This window comes from Ochotona princeps, chromosome 7 (assembly GCF_030435755.1).
Source record: "Ochotona princeps isolate mOchPri1 chromosome 7, mOchPri1.hap1, whole genome shotgun sequence".
Classification (NCBI taxonomy): Eukaryota; Metazoa; Chordata; class Mammalia; order Lagomorpha; family Ochotonidae; genus Ochotona; species Ochotona princeps.
The window spans coordinates 43,004,030-43,026,276 of record NC_080838.1 but is presented as its reverse complement, the minus strand read 5'-3'; the positions used below and the strand labels follow the sequence as shown (position 1 = coordinate 43,026,276).

The 22,247-nt window shown below is 40.6% G+C and overlaps 1 protein-coding gene and 1 non-coding gene across 5 annotated transcripts in view; one reads left to right on the top strand and one right to left on the bottom strand.

Moving 5' to 3' along the window:
- Nucleotides 1-22,247, top strand: part of NPNT (nephronectin) — a 70,948-nt gene that overhangs the window by 39,808 nt on the left and 8,893 nt on the right. For all 4 annotated transcript variants that reach the window (XM_004594278.4, XM_004594275.4, XM_004594276.4 and 1 more), the window contains 6 exons: nucleotides 1,489-1,608; nucleotides 3,560-3,694; nucleotides 3,985-4,107; nucleotides 5,770-6,168; nucleotides 19,922-20,008; nucleotides 20,491-20,589. In XM_004594278.4, the coding sequence (XP_004594335.2) occupies nucleotides 1,489-1,608; nucleotides 3,560-3,694; nucleotides 3,985-4,107; nucleotides 5,770-6,168; nucleotides 19,922-20,008; nucleotides 20,491-20,589 (963 nt within the window). The remainder of the gene's footprint in view (nucleotides 1-1,488; nucleotides 1,609-3,559; nucleotides 3,695-3,984; nucleotides 4,108-5,769; nucleotides 6,169-19,921; nucleotides 20,009-20,490; nucleotides 20,590-22,247) is intronic.
- On the bottom strand, nucleotides 10,115-10,218 carry LOC118759047 (U6 spliceosomal RNA). The gene has a single exon (XR_004995955.2). It is a non-coding gene; the product is annotated as a U6 spliceosomal RNA (small nuclear RNA).

The following is a 22,247-nucleotide window of genomic DNA, read 5'->3' as shown; positions in this document are numbered from 1 at the left end:
GTTGAGTGATTATAAAACTCACAAATATCTTCTCATTTCACATTTCTTGCTAACAGTATAGAAACTTTTAGACCTTTATAATGGTCTGCTTTAAAAAAAAACTACTCCAAATGAAAAAAATAAACAAATACCATATCTTTGTAGGAAAAAAAAAGAATGGTGTTTGCCACTATCATTTGGTTGTGTTTATGTTGTAAAGAATGTCCTAAAATTCTCTGTAGGCTCAACATTGAATTGAGGTTTATTTGGTCAACAAATAATTCCATGATTTCAACTTTTGTTGATAATCCATTAATTGAGTTGTATTTTATAAAATTTAGAAAGTTGACTTATTTAGCATAAGCAGACCATGGCAACTTTTGAGTAAGGTGAGAACAGTTCTAACACCATGTTCCAGTGTGGTGAGGATCCCCTAAACATTGCACAATTGGATGGAAATCTCTTGCTGTCCCTAGAGAATTTTCTCTAAATTTTGTCTTGCTGTCTGTCCCTGAAGAACTTTTTTAAATTTTGTTTTTTATTTTATGATGCAATTGCACAGGCTCTGGGATTTCCCTTACCCTCTCTCTCGAGCTCCCTCCCCCGCTGATTTCCCTCATAGTTTTACAGTAGTGTAGTCATACATAAGCAGTCATAAGTCCATCATTCTGCTATCCAAGTGTGTAGAGGCATTATAGATACAGACAATGGCAGACAGCCCAGCATCCTATCATCAAGATATACTTAAAGGTGGACTCCCAATGACACTGTTGGACACGTATAGACAATGGGATGCTGGACTGTCTGACATTGTCTGTACCAACAATGTCGGGGTATACTCAAAAGATTGATAAAATTGATAGATTGATTCCTTATGAAGGACTACACTATTGTAACAAAATGGGAAAAATCTGATGGGGTGGGAGTTTGGGGGGGATTGTATCACATAATTCAAAATTCAAAATAAAAATGTATTAGAAAAAAGATATACTTAATAGTTTCATTCGGATTCCACCTTTGGTTTGAAAGTAGAGATGCACACTGCATTTTATCTCACCTCTAAACTTTAACAGGGAATTGTGATGACTATTTGGATGTTTTTGTCATGATCAGCATTTTGTTTGAGTGATACAGAAAACAGCTCCATTATCCCTTTTCCTTGGTCATTGAAAAAACTTCCAGGTAATCTGTGTGAGATAATCTGTCTTTTAACTCATCAAGAGGATTGCAGGTCCTCCTCAGATGCTAAGAGAGCTGCTTCACCGGGTCATCCTCCTTGGGGAAGTGGGTGTGAGGTGGAGGGACTGGGGAGCAGAGGGTGGGAAGGGATTTCAGTTGCTCCCTCCACTCTTCACTTAATGTGCAAGGTTGGATCATTGAGGCTTCTTTATCTTCATTGTTGATTGTTAGTGATTTCAAGGCAAGTGAAAGCCATGGTTATTTCTGTATAGATTTTATTTATTAATTTTTTTTAACCTCCTTTGAGTCAGCCAGCCACTGTCTTTCCAGGTGCTTTGACGTGCTCCATGGCGAACTGTCAGTATGGCTGTGATGTTGTCAAAGGACAAACACGATGCCAGTGTCCTTCCCCTGGCCTCCAGCTGGCTCCCGACGGGAGGACTTGTGTGGGTGAGTTGTAGCATTGAGCAGCTTTGTCGACAGTCCGTGGTAAGGGAGCAAAGTGGAAGATCCGGGGTGGGACAAGGCAATTCCCCTGAATGATTAGCTGTCCTTTAGCAGGAAGCACATGTTCCAAATGGGATCGCTCTTTGTGAATGGACTGGGTTTGTTTTGTTTTGTTTCTCCAAAAAGAGGCAGGAGGAGACTTTAAGCAAAGGTACTATTCAAGGGAGCACACTGTTTAGGTAAACAGGAAAAGCTCAGTATTGCAGAAGATAGGAAGCAAAGGGAAGCAGTGTTGAAGCTGAACAGACCAACATGGCTGGGTTGTATTTATTGCACCGTAGAGGTTAGATGTTTTTAGAAAGGCGATGCTGGCTTTGGTTTCAAACTTGCTTCTGCCATATGCTTAGTCTGCAATCTTCATCAATAGACTTTTCTTACTTTGAGCTTGTGTCTCCTGATCTCTGAAAGGGCAATATTACCACATAGCACCACTGGGAGAGGTGGATAAGATTGTGTATGTAGAGAGCTTAGCACAGTATTTAGCAGGTGTTAGATCTGATAGTATCTGGTAGTTCAAGAGATATTTATTGAGTGCTTTGTCTCAAACATTGTGCTAAGTGATAGGATATTTGAAAACGGACAGAGCAGTTGTGATTTTGCTTCTCAACAAAGTTGGCATTCTAGTAGGGAGACAGGAAAGAAACAAACACTCATTAAAGTCACTTCTGTGCTAAGAGTTAGTATGAAATACCAAGACAAAATCAGAAGGGTGTATTTAAAAAAATAATGGTCAGAGAAAACTGACTTGGGTCATAAGCCACATTGAGTTGGTCAGTCTTGGGGAAACACTTCAGGGCACTGCAGTGGGAGAGACACTGGCTTGTGTGGGTTTCTTTTTCTTTCTCTTTTTTAGACATTGTGATTTCTTTTCTTCCCCCCACCTTTTTTTTTTTTTAAGAAAGATAAGTGGGGAGGGCCCAGTGGGCAGTGTTATGGTATAACAAGTAAAGCTTCTGCCTGCTATGCTGGCATCCCATGTCCCAGCTGCTCCACATCTGACTGATCCTCTCCCTGCCAATGGTCTGGGAAAAGCAGAGAAAGATGGCCCAGGTGCTTGGGCCCCCTCTTCCCCCCTGACCTGCATGAAGTTACTAGTCCCTTGCTTCAGCTTGCTGAGCCCCAGCCATTGGATGCTCTCCGGGGAGTGTACCAATGGATGAGAGCTCTCTCCCTCCCTCTCTAACTCTTTCAAGTAAATGATACACCTTTTAAAAATGGGGAGCTTTGATAATACTAGGACAAAAATTTAATGTTCTTTAACCACAGAGTGCGAATATGAGAGGGGTGGTGACCTGAGATGCAAGTGTTAAGGTTGGTAAAGGACCAATTCTTACAGGCCTTCCAGGCCATAGGAGGACATGGATCTAATTCAGAAAACAATAGAAAGGTTTTTAAACATAGTAATGATCTAATTTCATGTTTAAAATATTTCATGTTGGGAAATACTTTAGAGGGTAAAATGGACAAGAAAAGAGTGGTTTGGAGGCTTCTGTGAGAGTTAAACTCAGGAGCTGGAAAGTGGCTTGGAATAGGGCAGTGAATAAGGTGGAGAGAAGACAAATTAAACTAATGGCCCATAGGTAGAATTAATGGGACTTGATGATTTGGGAGTTAAAGGTTTGTCAAGGATGACTCATGTTTCTGAATCAAGCAACTAGGTAGGTACAGGTGCAGTATGTGCTAATATGCAGTGCAAAACCAACTCGGTTTACAAGGATGCCTTGAAGTTTGGAGGTGTGGAATTTATGTTCCCCTTGGGGGAAACCAGCTGGATCCCATTTACGGTAAGCTGCTGCGTGTGAGACAACAGTTTGCAGTCAGCTATTTATTTTAAAAACCACTCTGTCTGAACATGCACTCATTCTTCCTAAGATGCAGTTATCTAATGTTCTAGATATTGATGAATGTACCACTGGAAGAGCCTCCTGCCCTAGGTTTAGGCAGTGTGTCAACACTTTCGGAAGTTACATCTGCAAATGTCATAAAGGCTTCGACCTTATGTACATTGGCGGCAAATACCAATGTCATGGTAAGGAAACCCAGCCATGGCTTTGCACTGTTCTGTCCCGTAACACTGAATGCTGCTCTATACTGTGGTGATGGCTGGGATGTCAGGGGTGGGAGAGAACTCTGAACATTGTCATTAAATTAAGCAAAGCAGTAGATGTCTAATTCAATTACTGCTAGTCCTGGGTCCACGTGTGCTTGATTCCTTTTGTTGATCTTCCATTTTAAAAATGATTTTTTTTTTGAAATCTATTATCTTTCATTATGTTTATTTCCTAACCAAGCCCTTTCTTTCCCTACTTCCTGCTGCAGATATAGACGAATGCTCCCTGGGGCAGTATCAGTGCAGCAGCTTCGCTCGATGCTACAACGTCCACGGATCCTACAAGTGTAAATGTAAAGAAGGATACCAGGGCAACGGGCTCACCTGTGTGTGTGAGTAGCCCTTGTCCGCCAGCACCAGCGTGCACAACGGGCACTGCTAGGGAAGACAAGCAACAAGATTAATTACTAAAGAAATACAATTCTCACAGCTGGTACTGTCAGTCTGTGTTTTGCACACACACACAAATCAATTATTTAAAAAAAAATTAGACCCAGTAATCGTAAAGCATTCAAAATTGTTTACTAAAATTTCTTAATAGCTTCACTTTAGGTAGAAACAATAGAGCCCTACCAGAGAAATTATGTTTTGTTAAAATCATAAGTAAATGATTAATATGTAAGTTTATGATGATGATCTCAACATATCCTGTTCTTCTGTTTTATCCCTCCTCGCTTTACTATTAAAATTAATTGCCATATGTATTTCCTCTATGTTCAGAATGTTTTCAGTTTTTAGGATTTTTGCAAGCTATCTTTAGAACAGTGATTATGTTAGAAGATGAACATGAAAAAATAATGCCCTCCTGCATGAAAGTTTTACAGACCAAAGGCTATCCATAATTTAGCATACATTTCAGGTAACACCAGATAAATGTTTAAATTACTTAGGTAAAATATTTACTAAAAACCACAGGGCATAAAATCATGGGATTTTATGGGGATTAAAGGATTTTTGCAGGATTGTGTAGTCACTCACATTCTGAAGTGTATCCTTCCAGGCAGATTAAATATTGATTCTTTTTCATGAAGATTATCCAGGAAAAACATTCCATAGATGACCTTTATAGTAAAATGCAATCTTATAAATTAGCAGACAGGAAAAGCAACTATAAAAGCAATGTATAGAAGATTTCACCAAATCATTTTACATGAAATGTATGTGTGTGTGTACACATATAAAGTGTAAGTAAGGAAAGTGTTGGTCTTTAGACAATTCTGGACATGATTTTATAATATACATGTAGCCTCAGGAAACTTAACAGACTCAACCTTTACTTTTATCATATTTCAAAAAGACCTGTTTAAAAAAGAGTTTGCATTTTTTAAATCTCATGGATAGGCTTGACTTTATGAATATTTTAATACAATCATTATGGAAGCACTGATGCATGTTTTGCATATGCCTGAGGGATGAGTCAAGGTACATATGAGGGTACTTCAGAAAGTTCATAAAGCGCTGGCATTGTAGTGAGGGATTTAAGCTGCTACCTGCAATGCTAGGATACTTTATGAGCACCAGCTCAGTCCTGATTGCTCTGCTTCCAAGCTGGCTTTCTACTAATGTGCCTGGGATAGAAGGGAAAGATAACCCATGTGCTTGGGACCCTCTACCTGCATCAGAAATCAGGGTGTGTTCAGACGTTTGGCATAAATCAAAGGATGAAGATCGCTCTCTCTCCCTCTGTTTAACTCTGCCTGTCAAATACTAAATAAATTCATCTTAAAAAATTCATTAAATGGAATTAAGATAATGTGCTATCTACAAACTTTTTGAGACACTCTTATATGTAGTAAGTGTGTGTGTATAGATATATAAGCATACCTATATTTATTATTTGAAAGTTAGCTTGACTTACAGTAGGAAATTTTCTAATGGCAAAACATAGGACTAATTGGCATGAGGCATTTCCATGTGTCTATTTTTACAGTTTAATGTTTTATTTCTTAAGAAGAAATAGTTATACGCTAATTTATATCTTTTGACTTTTTTAGATATCCCCAAAGTCATGATTGAGCCTTCAGGTCCAATTCATACACCAAAGGGAAATGGTACCATTTTAAATGGAGATGAAGGACATAGCAATTGGATTCCTGAAGTTGGAAGTACTAGGTGGCCTCTGAAGACTCCGTATATTCCTCCTGTCATTACCACCAGGCCCACTGCTAAGCCAACACTAAGACCTGCACCAAAGCCAACAATGCAACCAACTCCACCACCACCGCCACCACCTGCCCTGACAACAGAGCTCAGAACACCGCCACCACCAATCCCAGAAAAGCCAACCACCAGGCTGACCACTGTAGCACCAGCCACCAGTACATCTGCCAGTGGGACTACAGTGGACAACAGGATACAGACAGATCCTCAGAAACCCAGAGGAGATGTATTCAGTAAGTCTCCTAAGTGTTAATGCACTTTTAATAGGCATGCTACGTTGACATTTCAACCACAGGCCATGTCTTATGTAAGAGTCACACTCATAAAAAGGTGTGTGAAGAGATAGAACACCATTGACAAATAATACCAAGAGCTGTAGGAAGTCAGTGTGGTTGTCAAAGCAGGAAAGAATGTGTGCAGAGTTGAAAGGAATGTCACAAAGTTGTATGGTAAATTCCACTCTTATCCGGTATTAGAATTCCAGCAGGCAGATTCACTTGTAAGCTTTGCGAGTTGAGACAGATGACGGTATCCCATGGCATTTTACTTCTAATCTGTGTTCACTCTGTGAGTGTTGTTGCGTACTTGTCTGGTGTGAGGCCATGCTTTAGGCATTGGTCTTACAAAATCAAACCTGGAATGGTCACAGGCTGGTGGGAAAAACAGCTACCCAGAGGACAAGTGGTACCATGTTAGTGGAAGATTTGTGTAGGACATCATGGGAGTAGAAGGGGTGCCTAGCCAGCCTTTGCGGGGGGAGTAATCAGGGAGGACTTTCTGAGCAACACGAGCAAAGGACATGAGAGAGGGGGAGTGTTGTGATTAACAGAGGCAGCTCATCAACGGCGCAGAAATGGAGGCAGCGTGACCTCTGCAGCGAACTGTTGATGTGCAGAGCGATCAGTAAATGTGGGTTGTGTAGTATTCTTCTGTCTTTAAGAGTTACAGCTACTTAATGTTAAAAATATATTCTGACAGAAATTTTCTTGAGTATTCCTTCTGGTATTTTTCCTTTTTAAAAAGTCTTACTCTGATTTTTCTTCATACCAACATGCATTTGAATTAAAAAGAATATCAAACTATGCAGAAAGCATTTGTGGAGATAAAATTGGGTTGGCTAGGTTCTGTTTAAGAGCATGCAATCTGAGAGTGTGTGATCTTAAAGACATGCCCCAGGAGGTGATTTTCTTGATCCTGTGCCAAGGTGCTGCGTGCCATAGATAGCACTGCCGCCTACGGACACTCCCACCAGAAATTAACTTCCACGCCCATCACATCTTCAGTCAGGGCTGCTGGTGAGAAAATTCTGGACACTTCTTGCTGTTTCATAGTTTGGGTATATGCATGAAAAGGGACAGAGTTTTGAGTTCTTCGTTCATGACAAATAACTAGAGCCTATTCACTGTGGACACAAGAGAAGAAGCTTAAAACTGTTTTTACAGAATTACAGCCAAAGAAGGAGAGACAGAGTCTGATCTTCCATCCTGTGGTAAACTCTCCAAAAGCCTGCAACAGCCAGGTTGGAGTCCAGAGCCTAGAACTCCATCCGGGTCTTTCACATAGGTGTTGCACCCAAGAATTTGGGCCATCTACCACTGCTTTCCCAGGCAAATTAACTATGGCAGAATGGGAACTGGGGCATCCAGGTCTCAGCTGGCACCCACGTGGTCTGTTGTCATGGCTGGCAGTGGCTTAATGTGCTATATACTGCAACATTGGCCCCTCCATACCATTTCTTCATTGAAGGTTTTATCCACTTCTGCATAATAACTTCAACCATCGTTGTCCTCCCCAGCACTGAAGCCAGAATTTGGCTTGACTCACTTTATGAATTTGCAAGTGATATTGATTATGGCCACAATTTTACCAATCTCCCTACAATGACTCCATACTTCAATTCTGTTTTTCTTTTCATTGAAAGATTGTTTTAGAAAATTATTTTTAATTAGCAAATGATAATTATATCTAAATCATCACTAATTAAGCAGCCAAATGTTCTGTTCTTATGAGGCCTCTTTATTTATTTTAAGCATTTATGTATGTATGTATGGATGGATGGATGGATGCATGTGAAAGTAGAGACAGACACAGAATTTGTTAGTTCGCTCCCCAAATGGTCACAATACCCAGGCTTGAGCCAGGCCAAAGTTAGAAGCCTAACAATCTGATTCTCTCACATGGGTGGCAAGATCCACTATGTGAGCTGTCACCCATTGTCTCCCAGGGTGTGCGTTAGCAGGATGCCAAACCCAGAAACAGCTGCGATTCAAATCCAGGTATTCCAATAGGAGATAAAGATGTCCACGTGGCAATTACTGTACCAGATGCTACTCCAAGATCCCTTTTAACTCATCCAAAGGGCCTGGCACTATGGGTCAACAGTTAGATCCTCACCTTGCATGCACCAGGATACCATACGGGTATGTTCCAAATGGACCATATGGTTCCACATGAACCATATGCCAGTTCATGTCCTTGTGGCCCCACTTCCCATCCAGCTTGTGGCCTGGGAAAGCAGTGGAGGACAGTCCAAAGCTTTAGGACCCTGTGCCCACAAGGTAGCATGGTAAAGACCCAGAAGAAGTTCCTGGCTACTGGCTTTGGATCTGCTCAGCTCTGGCTTTTGTGGCCACTTGGGGAGTGAATAATCAGATGGAAGCCCTTGCTCTCTGTCTCTCCTCCTCTCTGTAAATCTGACTTTCCAATAAAAATAAATGAAAGTGTTTAAAGGATCCCAAATGATGGTATCTCCAAAAGTGACTAGATTTGTTTCCAGTAACCCAGTGTGCTGTTGGGACAGTCTTTCTTATGATTTGTGAAATTACCAAACAAATCTTTTATATGTTGTCAGGTACTTATGATAAAATGTCTCCATATATCATAGTCTGTGTACTCAAGGAATATCTTTAGGAACTGCCTCATCTTCTTTGGGCTCGGTATTTTTTTTGAAGATGTGTTTATTGAAAATTTGGAATTAGAGTGAAAAACAGAGAAAGATGTTTCATTCACTGATTCACTCCTTTAGTGGCCGTAATAGCTGGCGCTGAGCCTGTCTAAGCCAGAAGAGAGGAGCTGCTTCTGGCTCTCCCACACAGGCACATGTGCAAGTACATAAACCATCCTGTGCTGCTTTTCCAGGCTCCTGAACAAGGAGCTGAATTGGAAGTGTGTGGAATGTGGGCACACAGGCAGTGGCCTTACCTGTGTGCTGCCTGCCCCAGTAATTTATGTTTCAGTAATCTCTTAGAAACACTGTTTTCCAACCTACTTAGCAATTTTGGCTGTGTCCTTTGAACATTCTTTGGTTTTCAAATCTGTCTCAAACAATGGGATCAAAAGACACTTAATAGTCAGATCTGATCTGATACTAATCACAAAGGGAGTGTTTTGTTTTGTTTTGTTCATGCTTTGTAGTCTAAAGCATTGGCTGCTGTCACTGGGCAGTTATTTAATCCCTAGGAGTTTTTTTCCTCAAATGGTCACACAGCGTCTGGTACATAAAGCACTCCAACGTATTTGTTCAATCAAACGAGATGAAATTTTATACTGGAGATGGTTTCTTTTTTTTCTCTGTAAATAATCTTTCATGTACTTAAACTAGCTAAATTCCACCTGTTGGTTTCCAAAGTCTTTCCCCAAAAGATCAATTAGTTCAGATTATGGTGCTTCTCTTATGCTGTAATAATTAAAGATAGCCATTCAAAATGCATATTCTCTAGGAATTTCCAAGTCTACTAGACTTATAAATTTTAAGCATAATGTTGAGAAATAGCAAAAAGCCTACAAAAGAATTATAAAAATAGGGAGGAAGCATTTGGAGCTGAAGATTTCTAATAACTGTTAAGAATAGAATGAATTCAGTTAGAGGACCTGGTTTTGATTCTCAGCTTTATTAGTTACAAGTTATATGAGTTTGGCCTGGTTACTATGCTTTCTATGTCATTTTCTCATCTGCAAAATGGAGGAAAAATTCCTAGCCTTCCGTTCTCACAGAGTTGTTTCAAGGGTCAGAGTTAAGCCAGGTAAAAACATTTGTGAATTTCTACTACGACGTCAAAAATTAAGACATGTAAACTACTTCCTGTAGTTTGTTTACTGTCAGTAACCATGATGGAAAGAATTTCTGTAGTAAGTAGTAAGAAAATAATCTTTTATGTGTAATATGAACTATGCAGCACTTTTTATATGGAATGCTTCACAAATTCGCATGTCCTCCTTATGCAGAGGCCACGCTAATCTTCTCTGTATCATTTCAATTTTAATTTCTGTGCTGTGCTAAGCACATATTCTAAAAATTAATTTGAGGAACTCTGGTTCTTTTGGTTCATGTCACTGTAAATGTAATCGGATACATTTTCAGAGCTGTTGCTTTAAGCTTGGTTCAGCAGCCTTAAGGTCCATGGATACAGCGTGGAATTCCAGTTCTTCCAGTAATGGGACACACCAGTGTTTCTTGGCGTGTGTTTCGTAGATGTTAGTCCTCTGTCTTGTTATTGCAGATGTACACCAAAAAATGTTCTGAGGTCAGATGTATTTGAGAAATCCTAGGTTTAGCCATGTTAGTTGACTGTAAGACTTCTTAATACTTTAATGTGCTAAGGGGTCATTAAAAATCCCTAGAAGAGGTATATATGAGCAACATGTTCACAAGTGGATTTAACCGTGGAATTATGTAACTCTTGGCATTAGAGTTCAGTGCAGCCAATTTCAAGTCAGGATTTGCCGAACTGAAAAGCATGGAAACCACTCTCCACAAAACCCTACTGCCTTCACTAATTAGCGAGACAAAAGGGTTGATCTTGTATTCCAGCATAATTTAGTGAGATGGATGGGGGTTGAGTGGACAGACAGGTACAGGGCACACTGCAAATTCAAAAAGTGGATTTAAGCAGTAGTAATGTCTTCATGGATACCAGAGTTGTGGTGCAAAGCATTGCTTAAAAGTTGGGAGAACAAGAACCAAAAACAAGATGTTGAATCTGAGGTGGTCAGAATTCTTCCAGAGTAAAGAAAATATCAACAACACTAACAAATCTATGTAGAAACCAAAGTAAAAGGAATTTGGAGAAAATACATCCTGGTTTAGGAATATAATAAAGGAAATATTCAACTTATAACAGTGGTGTTTTTTGACAAAATAGTAACATGGAAAACTATTCATGTGTAAAAAATGTTAAATGAAAGAAGACAAAATTATGTGCACCACTCCAACTAGGTATAAAATACATGGCTTCCTAAGTCTATATATAAAAATGCATAGGAAAAAGACTGAAAGGAGACTATGGATATTTTCAGTTGAAGGTATTTTAGGTGGTTTTCATTTTTGTTGTTATCCCTGAGCAATGATTTTTAAACTTTTTATTTCCACTGTTACAGGAAATAGTTACTTCTCTTAGTTTTTTCTTCAAATGGCTGCAACATCTAAGTCTGGGCCTGGCCAGAACCAGGAGCCAGGAAACCCCAGCAGTGTAGTTTGCAGGGGTCCAAACACTTGGGCTTTCTTTCCCTGCCTTCTCAGGCAAATTAGCAGAGAGGCTGGGGTGGAAGCAGAGCTGCTGGGACTCCAGCCAGCTCTTGGATATGGAATGGCACTGTTGCCAGTGGTGGTTTAATTTGTGCCACAATGTCAACCTTTTAAACATTTTTATTTTATCCTTGACATACTGATTTTTAAAAATTCACTAAAGGTTTTAATGGCTTCTATTTTTATTCTTTTTAGGTGTTCTTTCCATTTGAGTGGGTCGGGTATATCCAGTTTTGGCTACAAAATTGACACTGCCACAAAGAGTATGGTTCTCACATAGACCAGATAGCAAACTTTTTCCCCTCCAAAGTGTTTTCAGAAGCCTGTCTGTATCAGATTAACCTAAGATGCCTATTTAAGGGGTAGACTCCTAGTTCCTATAGAACATTTGTGAAGTCAAACTTTCTAGAGGAAAATGCTGTTTTTTTAATGAGCATACAAGTCCCATGAGAATTTGGTTAAAATGAAGACTGATTCAGTAGGTCTGGGGTAGGACCTAAGTTTCTGCAGTTCTGACAAACTCATGGAGAAAGCTGCTAATCTGTGGCCCACACTTTGGAAGCAGGGCTCTCTACCCCATGATGGCAGCTGCAGGCTGGCAGAAGCATGCATCCTGAGGGGAAACAGAATTAGCTGGAGTTTGAATGCCTAGAGTATAGAATCGTATCTGGTCATTTGTCCACCCCACTCCTATTATAAAGAGGAAAGGTGTAATGGCGGTAAGCTTGTCGAATATGACGTGATTAAGACCTGTGAGGTGCTGCTGTGCGTGTGTGTCCCAGAAGGCGCCTTCTGGCTGCCCTGTTTGTAGAATAGGAGAGGTAGCGTTGCAAACCCAGGGCACCAGGTAGCAAGAAGAAATGTACTTGGTACTGATTCTGCACCGCTGCTTGTTGTCCCGAATCTCTTTCCCTGGTTTCATTTTACACATCTTACAGATTTTCTAACTAGTCTCAACTTGTTCTTATCCAGAGAAATAGGATGGTCTCCTGATTCTGTGTAGTGATGAGTAAGAATTGTTTCTGCTGAGGGGGTGAAAAGGTCTTCAAACGAGTTTGCTCTCCAGTGAGCAGTCAGGCCCACAGAGACCCAGAGAAACATCTCTTACTTCCCCAGAGATTACATTTCTGCTCATGGTTTTAAGGAGTGAATTATTGCTGCTTACCTGTCAGAATCCAATACTGTGGATTCTGGAAGTTTTCAGTTTTTTATTTATACTTTAATTGGATCCCATACTGGCTGCTAAAAAACAAACAAAAAAAGAAAATAGTTTTCCCTGGGAAGTATAAATTGAGTTTTGCTGAATGTGACCCAAATCAGAAGTAAGATTTTATTTTTAAATGAAATGCATATTTGTCCAGGGAGTTATAATTAGAAGTGTGGTGATTTGGGGCGTGTTATTAACTCTTATCCATTGCTTGCTGTCCTCTTCTGTCAGTCAGGATAATGGTGCCATTTACTTCACCCAGCTGTTGTGAGAGTTAGGAGGGATGCGTGTCAGACTTGTAACCATAGTGGTTATTACAAAGTAAGAATGCACTGCTTATTGGCTATTACTGCTGCTCCCGCTGCTGTTAATTTAGATAGTAATAATAGAATTTCCTACTTATTTAATCAAAACACAGTGTGATACTATATTCTAGTTCTGAGTTTATATTTTTCCAGATGATTTTTGTTATGGTTTGTTATAATTTTACCATTTTTTGCTACCTAGATCCCTTTGAAATGTGATTTGCCAGTGTAAGCCATTATGTGAAGAGAAACAATGAAAATAGAAATTTGTTACCTTAAATGTGAATATCCCTTGTGTATTACCACATAATTGATATATTTCACTTGGGGGTTAAACAGTCGTGAAGTTAAAATAGAGACTACATCACCTCATTCCTTTGCTATGAAAATGACAAAAGCCTTTTTGTTTATTTTTTCGCTTTTACTTTTAATAGTGTTTACATGGTTGAGAGGGTACAAGCCCATGTAGGTCTCTGATTAGGATGGGAAAGGTCCAGACATGGAGCAAGTTGGGTGGGACAAATGTTTCAATTTTTTTTTTCATCTCCTGTGTCCAAAGGGAGGGAATTGGAAGGGCCACTCCTGGCTGCCAAATTACATCAACACTTAGGAATGGGGCACAGTCATTTGATGATGCCTTAGAGACCCTGAAGAGAGGAAGAGTATTTTGAGGGTGTTACTTGAGTGGTTTTGATAGTTATATCATTGGCTTTGTGGCACCAGGGTTGAGAAAATCTTTCCAACATCTGTTGTCTGACAAAGTCTACCTTAATGCATCCCCAGGCCCATGAACATGTTGCAAAGCTTGGCCTAGATGAGCTGATTGTCATGTCCCCAGTGTGCATCTGGGTTTGCTGTCCATAGCACAGGTATCACAACTGAGGAGGCCAAGTGCCAATAAGTGCACTCCAAGGTTGGACCACATATATTGTGATTTTCACTGTGGATGGAGTTTGAGTCCAGAGGTCTAACTGGGGAATCCCCCAAGTAACCTCACTTGGGCATCCTCAGACTTGACTGTTTGCATCAGTCAGGACAGGGTCCGGTTTAGTCTGCTACGTGTAGCAGGTAACACACGTACCAGTTGATACAACTGCCTGGTTAGTTCTGCCCTCAACCACCATCTCTCACACAAATTAGTGGGTACTGTGGCCAGCCTAGACCAGACTAGCCCTCCACAGGCCTGGTCTTCACGCACGGCAGCAGGTGTTGTGGCTTATTTGGACAACTCCCCAGCCCCAACGGACCCACTCCCAGCCCCAGGTCTTGAGTTTGCCAATGAGTATGTGGCCCAGTCTGAGATGGCCCGCCCCCAGGCTCCACATTCACCAGCAGTTGCTATAGCTTGACTCAGCCCAGCCTACCTCTAGTCACAGCTCTTGTTGGTGGATGCAGCAGTCTGGCCCAGCCTGGCCCACCCCACATGTGAACTGGAGGTCTGGCCTATACCTTTCTTGGCTCTTGTTCATGCCAGTGTGTGCTGTGGACTGGCCTAGACCAGCCCACTACCAGACCCAACTCACACACATATGCTGATGGTTGCTGCAGCCAAGTCTGTCCCTAGTCCATGCTATAGACTAACAAGGAAGTTCCCCAAGTTCTTTTACCAGGTTCGCTCCAGCCCCAGATCTCACATGTGCCAGAGGGTGCTGCTGCCCAGACTGACATGGCCGACCCCTAGACTTGGGCCCCTAGACTTGGCACTTACCAGTGGGTTCTGTGGCCTAACCCAACTGGCCGCATCCATTTTGGCTCCGCTGGTAGATACTACAGCCTGGCCCAGCCTGGCCCAGCCTGGCCCACCCCCAGATCTGGTTCTTATTTGAACTGGCAAGTACTGCAGCCTAGCATGGCCCACCCATCTAACACCCATTCTGACAATTGTGAGTGCCAGTGGTACTGGAGCCTAGCCCAGTCTGGCCTACCCTGTGTGGCATGATCTGCCTTCAGTTCTGGCTTTTGTGTGTGCCTGTGGGTCCTGCAGCCTGGCTGTTCTACATCCTCCCAGCCCTGGCTCTCGTGAGTGTCAACTCAGTAGTGTGGTTCAGCTTGGCTCAACCCTTCACTACCCCAAGCTCTCCACACATACTAGTGGGAGCTATGGTACCACAATTCCACTACAGAATATGTCCCCAGATCCAGTTGTCTTGCGTTCTGGTGGGTGCTGCTGCCCAGTCCAACATGGACCATCCTCTGCTCTGACACTTGTGGATGAGTACTGAGTCCTGGCCCAGCCAGGCATTGCCCCCAACCTCAGCTTTTGTGTGCAGCAGTGGGAAGTGGTTGATGCTGTTTAGCTCAGCCCAAGTCTACCTTGTGGGTGGGTGCCTTGGCCTGACCCATACATGCCCTCTGGTTTCCACCCTGTAAAGCACTCCATCTCAGCTTGCTCACCTGTCTGTAAATGCAATGGCCCAGTCCCCTGTAAGACCCCAGAAATCATCTCCTCCCTAGAAAACATTTATTTGACTTCTCCAGACTGCCCCCAGTCTGCTGTCCCCACTCTGGGGCTTGAGTGGCATGTCCCAGCCCGGTGTTCCCTGCTTTCCCCACAGATCTTGAAAAAAAAAAAAAAAAAAACTACGGGTAACTATGCTAACACACTGTTATAGTGAACTCAAATTTGGCATTAATCACGCCCAGAATGCCCACCAGCTACTGATAACCTTGCAGTGTAAGATACAAGGCAACCTGGGCAGTTGCCTACAGCTCGGGGGACAAAAGCCTTTTTCTTTTCTTTTTTTTTTTAGATTTATTTTATTTTTATTACAAAGTCAGATATACTGAGAGGAGGAGAGATAGAGAGGAAGTGGAGCTGCCGGGATTAGAACCAGCAGCCATATGGGACCAAGGCGAGGACCTTAGCCACTAGGCCACGCTGCCAAGCCCTACAAAAGCCTTTTTAAAGATGAATTTGTGTAGATGGAAAATTCACATGTAGACTCAGATGAATATCAGAAGTAAGCCATCCTTTCTTCCTTTACGTTGATTCTTTGGGTCTGATGGAAATAAAGCAGCAGGAACATGAACTGGCATCTCATGCTGGCATTGTAGGTATTGGTTTAACCCCTGTGCCATAGAGTTAGCCCCATCACTTTTTTTCCAAGTCTACTTCTGTTTATCTTGAGATGGCAAGTTAGTATTACTGAAGTGTTTTTCCTCCCATGGTTTACTTCACTTAATATTTTTATATAAACTGAAATACTGCAGGGAGTGGGTAGTGTATCTACTTTTGCCATTTTAGTGGGATGCTCTTAATTCCTGATGTGAAGAAGGAGAATTTGTTATGTGACTGTGAAGTGTTATGGCACAGAGCCCACAAAATTGTAAGATCTGATAGATAGCACCTGAACATTTCATGTCACCACATTTCTTGGAAATATATTTTCACTGCATTTCTTAAATGAAGGTGTATATGATCATCCAGTGTTAAACTAAATGATTCCTATAGCCTCTGATGTTTTGCAGGTGATTAACTCACTAATTCTTTCAAAAATCCGTATTCTCATTTCTTACTTTCTCTTAATCCTCATCTCAGGCTGCTTTCTCCAGTTCTGAGTGTTTTCCAGCCATCTGCAATTTATTTCCCTTAATATTCCAAGCCCTTTCTTTGTAACTGCTGCCTGAAGTCGTTCTCATCTCAATTTGTTTTTTTTTTTTAAGATTTATTTATTTTTATTGGAAAGGCAGATATATAGAGAGGAGGAGAGACAGAGAGGAAGATCTTCCATCTGATGATTCTGTCCCAAGTGGCTACAATGGCCAGAGCTGAGCTGATCCAAAGCAAGGAGCAAGGAGCTTCTTCTGGTTCTCCCACGTGGGTGCAGGCTCCCAAGGCTTTGGGCCATCCTCAACTGCTTTCCCAGGCCACAAGCAGGGAGCTGGATGGGAAGCAGGGCTATCAGGACACAAACTGGCACACATACGAGATCCTGGTTCATGCAAGGCAAGGACTTTAGCCACTAGACTATCGTTCTGACCACTATTGTATTTGCTTTGTTTTCAATTTGAAAAAGAGAGGGGAAGAGAGAGAAAGAATGAGAGAGAGAGAATGAGAGAGTATCTTTCACCTGCTGATACATTGCCCAAGTACCTAGGGTTAGACCAGTCCCATACCTGGAGGTTAGAACTCAATCCAGCCCTTCTATGTTGGGGGCAAGGACCCAAGTACTTCAGCCATCATCTACTGCCTGCCAGGGTGAGTATAAGCAGGAAGCTGGAATCGGGAGCAGATGTAGGTTGCCAGTGTCCTAATCACTGCACGAAATGGCTTCTCTGTCTCTCAGTTTGTGTCACTTCCCCAAAGAAAATCTCTTTGCACTTTGTGTATGAACAGGACTCTCCTGGTCCCCCCCCCCACCCGCCTCTGCTGCCGTTTACCTTGAGACACTATTTTTCATTTGAAAGTCTTTCATTGTGTGAAAATGGAGAGCTTACCAAACTGTTCTACCATCCCTGGAATATGATTCTGGAAAAGTTGAGCTCCCCCTCTCCACAGATAATTTAGGTTAAAACAAGAGAAGGAAACAGAAGTATAATTGTCCAGTAGAGTTTTTATAGCTCTCTGTCATGAGAATTGAAATGTGCTTGTCTACGATTTTGCCCCATTTCCTTTGGAGAGTAGAGGCATCCCCTTCTCAGAGCCTCAGACAAGCAAAGGAAGGCTCTGATTGGGTGAGGTTGCAGATCAGGTTATACGCCTCATATTGTCTGTCTACTGTTGTAGCTTTTTCTATCTTCCAGTCTTTCCCATTTAGTATAATGCTGGGAGGAAAAGTACCCTCCATCACTGTTGGTGGGAGTGTAGGCTAATATAAACACTATGGAAGTCAGTGTGGAGAGTGCTAAGAGAACTGATAATTGATCTGATGTATGACCCATCTGTCCCACTTTTGGGAATATATCCAAAGGAAATGAGATCTGCATATGAGAAAAGACTCTAATCCTATATTCACAGCAGTACAATCTACAATAGCAAAGACATGGAAACAACCAAGATGCCCATTGAAAGAGGAGTGCTTAACAAAACTGTGGTACATCTACTCTATGGAATACTACTCAACCATTAAAACGAATGAAATTCTATTTGCATATAAATGGTCCCAACTAGAGACCATTATGGTCAGTGAAATAAGCCAATTCAAAAAAGATACAATTTCATATGTTCTCTGTGACGTAAGGCAACCTTCATGCCAAAATTACAAGATGAATAGATATATAGGTAAATATGTATGTATAAATAGCCATATGGAGGAACTGTATAAAGAGGCTGTCATGTCAAGATATGAAGATACAATGCAGTATGCATTCTACTTCCAAATTAAAAATATACTCCAAATGAAACTGTAAAATATATCTTGACACTAGGATGCTGAACTCTCTATACCTACAACGTCAGGATACACTTTAGTAACAAAATGATAGACCTATGATTGTTCTTGAAGGATTATATTATTATAATAAAATAGGGGAGATCAGTAGGGGAAGAGATTGGGAATGGGGAATGGGAAATCCCAGAGCCTTTGGAACTGTATCATAAATTAATTAATTTATTCATAAATAAATTATTATTCATGAATAAATTAATTAACTTTAAAAATGAATAGATATTGACTAAATTTAGAATTTTTGCTAAAAATAACAAGACCATCATTGTAAAGTGATCCCTTTGGAATGATGTCTGTTCCATGGTATTCTGCAAGTTTCACTCCCTGCCTTACAAAAATAGAGCTAATTAATGGACATTCTTACAAAGAGAAAGGAGTATTCCTTGGCTTTTGGCCAAGAATTCCCCTCACCACTACCCCCACAGTCTAACTCAGTTATTCCTCATGATATCTTCTGGCTTTTCTCCTTTCAAGCCGTCATCTCCTGTTAGAATTCAAATCCTGTAAGACTCGGTTCTGTGTTGGTCTGGGTACCCCTGTTCACCCTTTCTCTTCAGTGCTTATAACAGCGCTAGATTTGGTTGACAAGTAGGCATTGAAGGAACAAGTAAAATATTTAAATAAATGGATTATTTTTGAAGTGAGTGTTTTGAACTGAGTCCTAGTTGTGTCATTTGAAAAAAAAAAAGTGTTGAGAAAGTACATGAGTACTTTGGGGTCTTTGTATTTACTCAGTAAACACTTTTCAAGTACCTGTCACCAGGTCAAGTCCTGGAAACAGCCCTGTATAAGATGTGATTGATACCTTCCAGGACCACAGAGACTAACGGGCAAGCACATGTGTGTGTAAATAACTGCACTTCTTCAGGAAAGTGTGTAAGCATGGACTGTTGGAATACAGAGGAAAGATGTTAATTGCCTGGGGTATAAAAGTTTCCTGGGTGGTATTTATGCTTAGCCTGGAAAGCAGAGAGGATGTTTAGCAGGTTAATTATAGCAGGAGAACTTTGACATGTTTGGACAGTGTTGTATATCTTGGTAAACAGATTATAGATGTTGTACCGAAAAATTGGGTTTTAATTTCAATGAAGCCAGGGCACCTGCTGAAGTGAAGGAGGCCATGGGAAGCAGTATCTGTTCCTATTAGAAAGCCGAATAGATGCTGTGGTTACTAAGCAAAATCATACCCCACAATTGCAGGACTTGCACTAAAGTTCATAGTAATGCATCTTTCCTAGAGATGAACTGTATACTTTTGTAGAAATGAATCTTTTGCTAGAACCTGGAAGTTCTTTTATAATGTGTTTTTTCTGGATAATTTTTATGTTATTTTTATATTGAAATTTAGCAGTTTTTGAAGATATTGCTAAGTGGTGCTGAGATCTCTGTTACAGTATAAATCACTGCAGAGCAACATGAATTTTTTTGTGTGAAATACAATGAAGCATTTTGCATTCTTCGAGAGGAGTGAAATGCCTCGGTCTTTCCCCCTTCCCAGTGTTCGAGAAATGCTTGTTTATCAATACGTCACAGACTAATAAGTTAAAAATCTCTCTCTTCCAGTTCCACGGCAGCCTTCAAATGATTTGTTTGAAACATTTGAAATAGAAAGAGGAATCAGTGCAGACGATGAAGCAAAGGACGATCCAGGTAGACATCTGTCCTCTTTGTCCTGTTAAGATGACGTGATTATTTCCCTTCATTTCTGGGTAGTAACTTGTACATTGTTTGTTATTATTTGGGAGAAGTCTATTTGTGATAACTCAGTTTCTACTGTGGTTAAATCCGTTGAGCTGAAATAGTTGAGAACCATCATGTTCTTTTTAAAAATACATTCAAAGGAGTATTGAAATTGTGAGAAGGAAATCATATTTCACAAGTGACAACGCAACAAGGTCATCAGTTGGCAACACGTGTGTGTTCTATTGTTACAGCTGAGTGTCCAGGCCCAATTGTGCTGAGAAAGGTTTCATGTGATTTCCTTTTGATCTCGTGGAGAGAAGTTCCAGTGGGGTAGTTAAGTTGCAGATGCTGGAGGGGACACTTGTATGGGTGCTCCTGGTTTATAGATTTGCAAATGTGTATTTGTTGGCTTTGTGACCTTCTCATCTTTCTCATCATTTGCCTTGTAGGTGTTCTAATACACAGTTGTAATTTTGACCATGGACTTTGTGGATGGATCAGGGAAAAAGAAAATGACTTGCACTGGGAACCCGTCAGGGATCCTGCAGGTAAAATTTCATCTGACTCTTTCTAGTCACATTTGAAGTCAATACTGCTGCAGAGCAAGCTCTGCTAATCAGGTATTCTATAGAATGTCTCTGGGTTAGTTAAGGAAGAAAGGGAACAAAAAGAGCATGCCCAATATTTACTTATATTTGACTTTCTTCAAGTGAGCTACACTTGTTAGGTCTCAACTAATATTACACAATGGAGACAAGTAGTTTTAAATACTAATTTCTCTCAAAAACTTGAAAAGTAAAACAAACTCATTCTAGTATAGATTTTTCAAGTTATTCCCCCAAATGAAGAAAATAATCTGGTAGTTACATCAAGCGTTGCTAATAATCCATGATGAATTTTCTGCAAAGTTATGATTATCTGTCCAAAACAAAATCCCCCAAAATCATTGTAAATTGGATACTGGCAAAAATAGTGGTAAGTATTACCACTTATTTCATAAAAGGATACTGGAAAGTTGGATTTAGACATAGTTCCTTGGGAATCACTTGTAAATTACATGATTCCTATTGATCTCAAGTTTCAATGCTTTCAAGCTGTTTTGTTTTCTAGATTCAGGAAGTAAACTTACATATTTGTCCCCACTCCCACGTGCCCAATCATCATATCTTTCACGACCGAGGCAAATTTAATGGAACAATGAGGAGTTCGGTTTCTCTGTCTTTTGTATTCTTGATATAGGAGTATTGGATAAAGATACATGATGTGAAGAAGTATGTTGCTTCATTTATTCGAAAAGCTTACTAATTAAATACTGTGTGTTAATGTACAGATAGAGCACAAAATATATAAGAGGTAGCTTGAAGTTGTGTCTGTTAATCCAGTTTTTTCAAACTTTACTGTATACACAGAGCTGCTAGGATCTTGTCACACTGCAGATACTTAGTGTTTCTAACAGGGCCCCTGCAGGTACTTACGCTGCTGGTCCTCAGTGTATGTTTTCAGCACCACATTACTAGAGAATTTGTCTAAAAACAGCATTTGTGAGATCTTCTAAAATTGCGATGTAATATTTATAATTAAAATTTTAGATAAGGTTTAGAAGTATAAATATTTCATAGCTTCAAATTTCTTTGAGTTTTTCAATTTCATTTAATTTGATGAGAAAATATCATTTAACACCCTAGATACAGGATACCAATTATTGTCTTAGAATTATTCTCTCAACCATTTAAGGTTAATTCTGAGCAGGGCAATACTATGAATATCACAACTATCTGTGAATAAGAGAAAAAAAAACATGGATTCAGTAACTGCTATGGCCATTCATCATCTCATTAATTGATTTAATTCTTTAGTTTATCCTTTGAATGGGTAATACTGGTTTTATTTCACAAAGGAACTGTGGGTGCCCAGAGAGGTTATGTAAGTTGCCTAAAGCCACAGAGCTAGATGGTGGTAGAGTTTAGTATTGAATCTAGGACCTCTGACTTTATGTCCAGGTCCCTCTGTACCATCTGTGCAGCTTCCTAGGTAATTCAATAGCCAGACATCTGTAATTTTGTTCTGAATTTGTTGCTGTCCCACAGTCCCTGGCCTCAGTAGCAGGGCTGGTGGAAGTGTACATGATGTGACTAGCAGACCCCATGCCTATAGTTCTGACTGCCTTCTGACCTGGTACAGATATTCTACAGAAGGGGGGTTATTT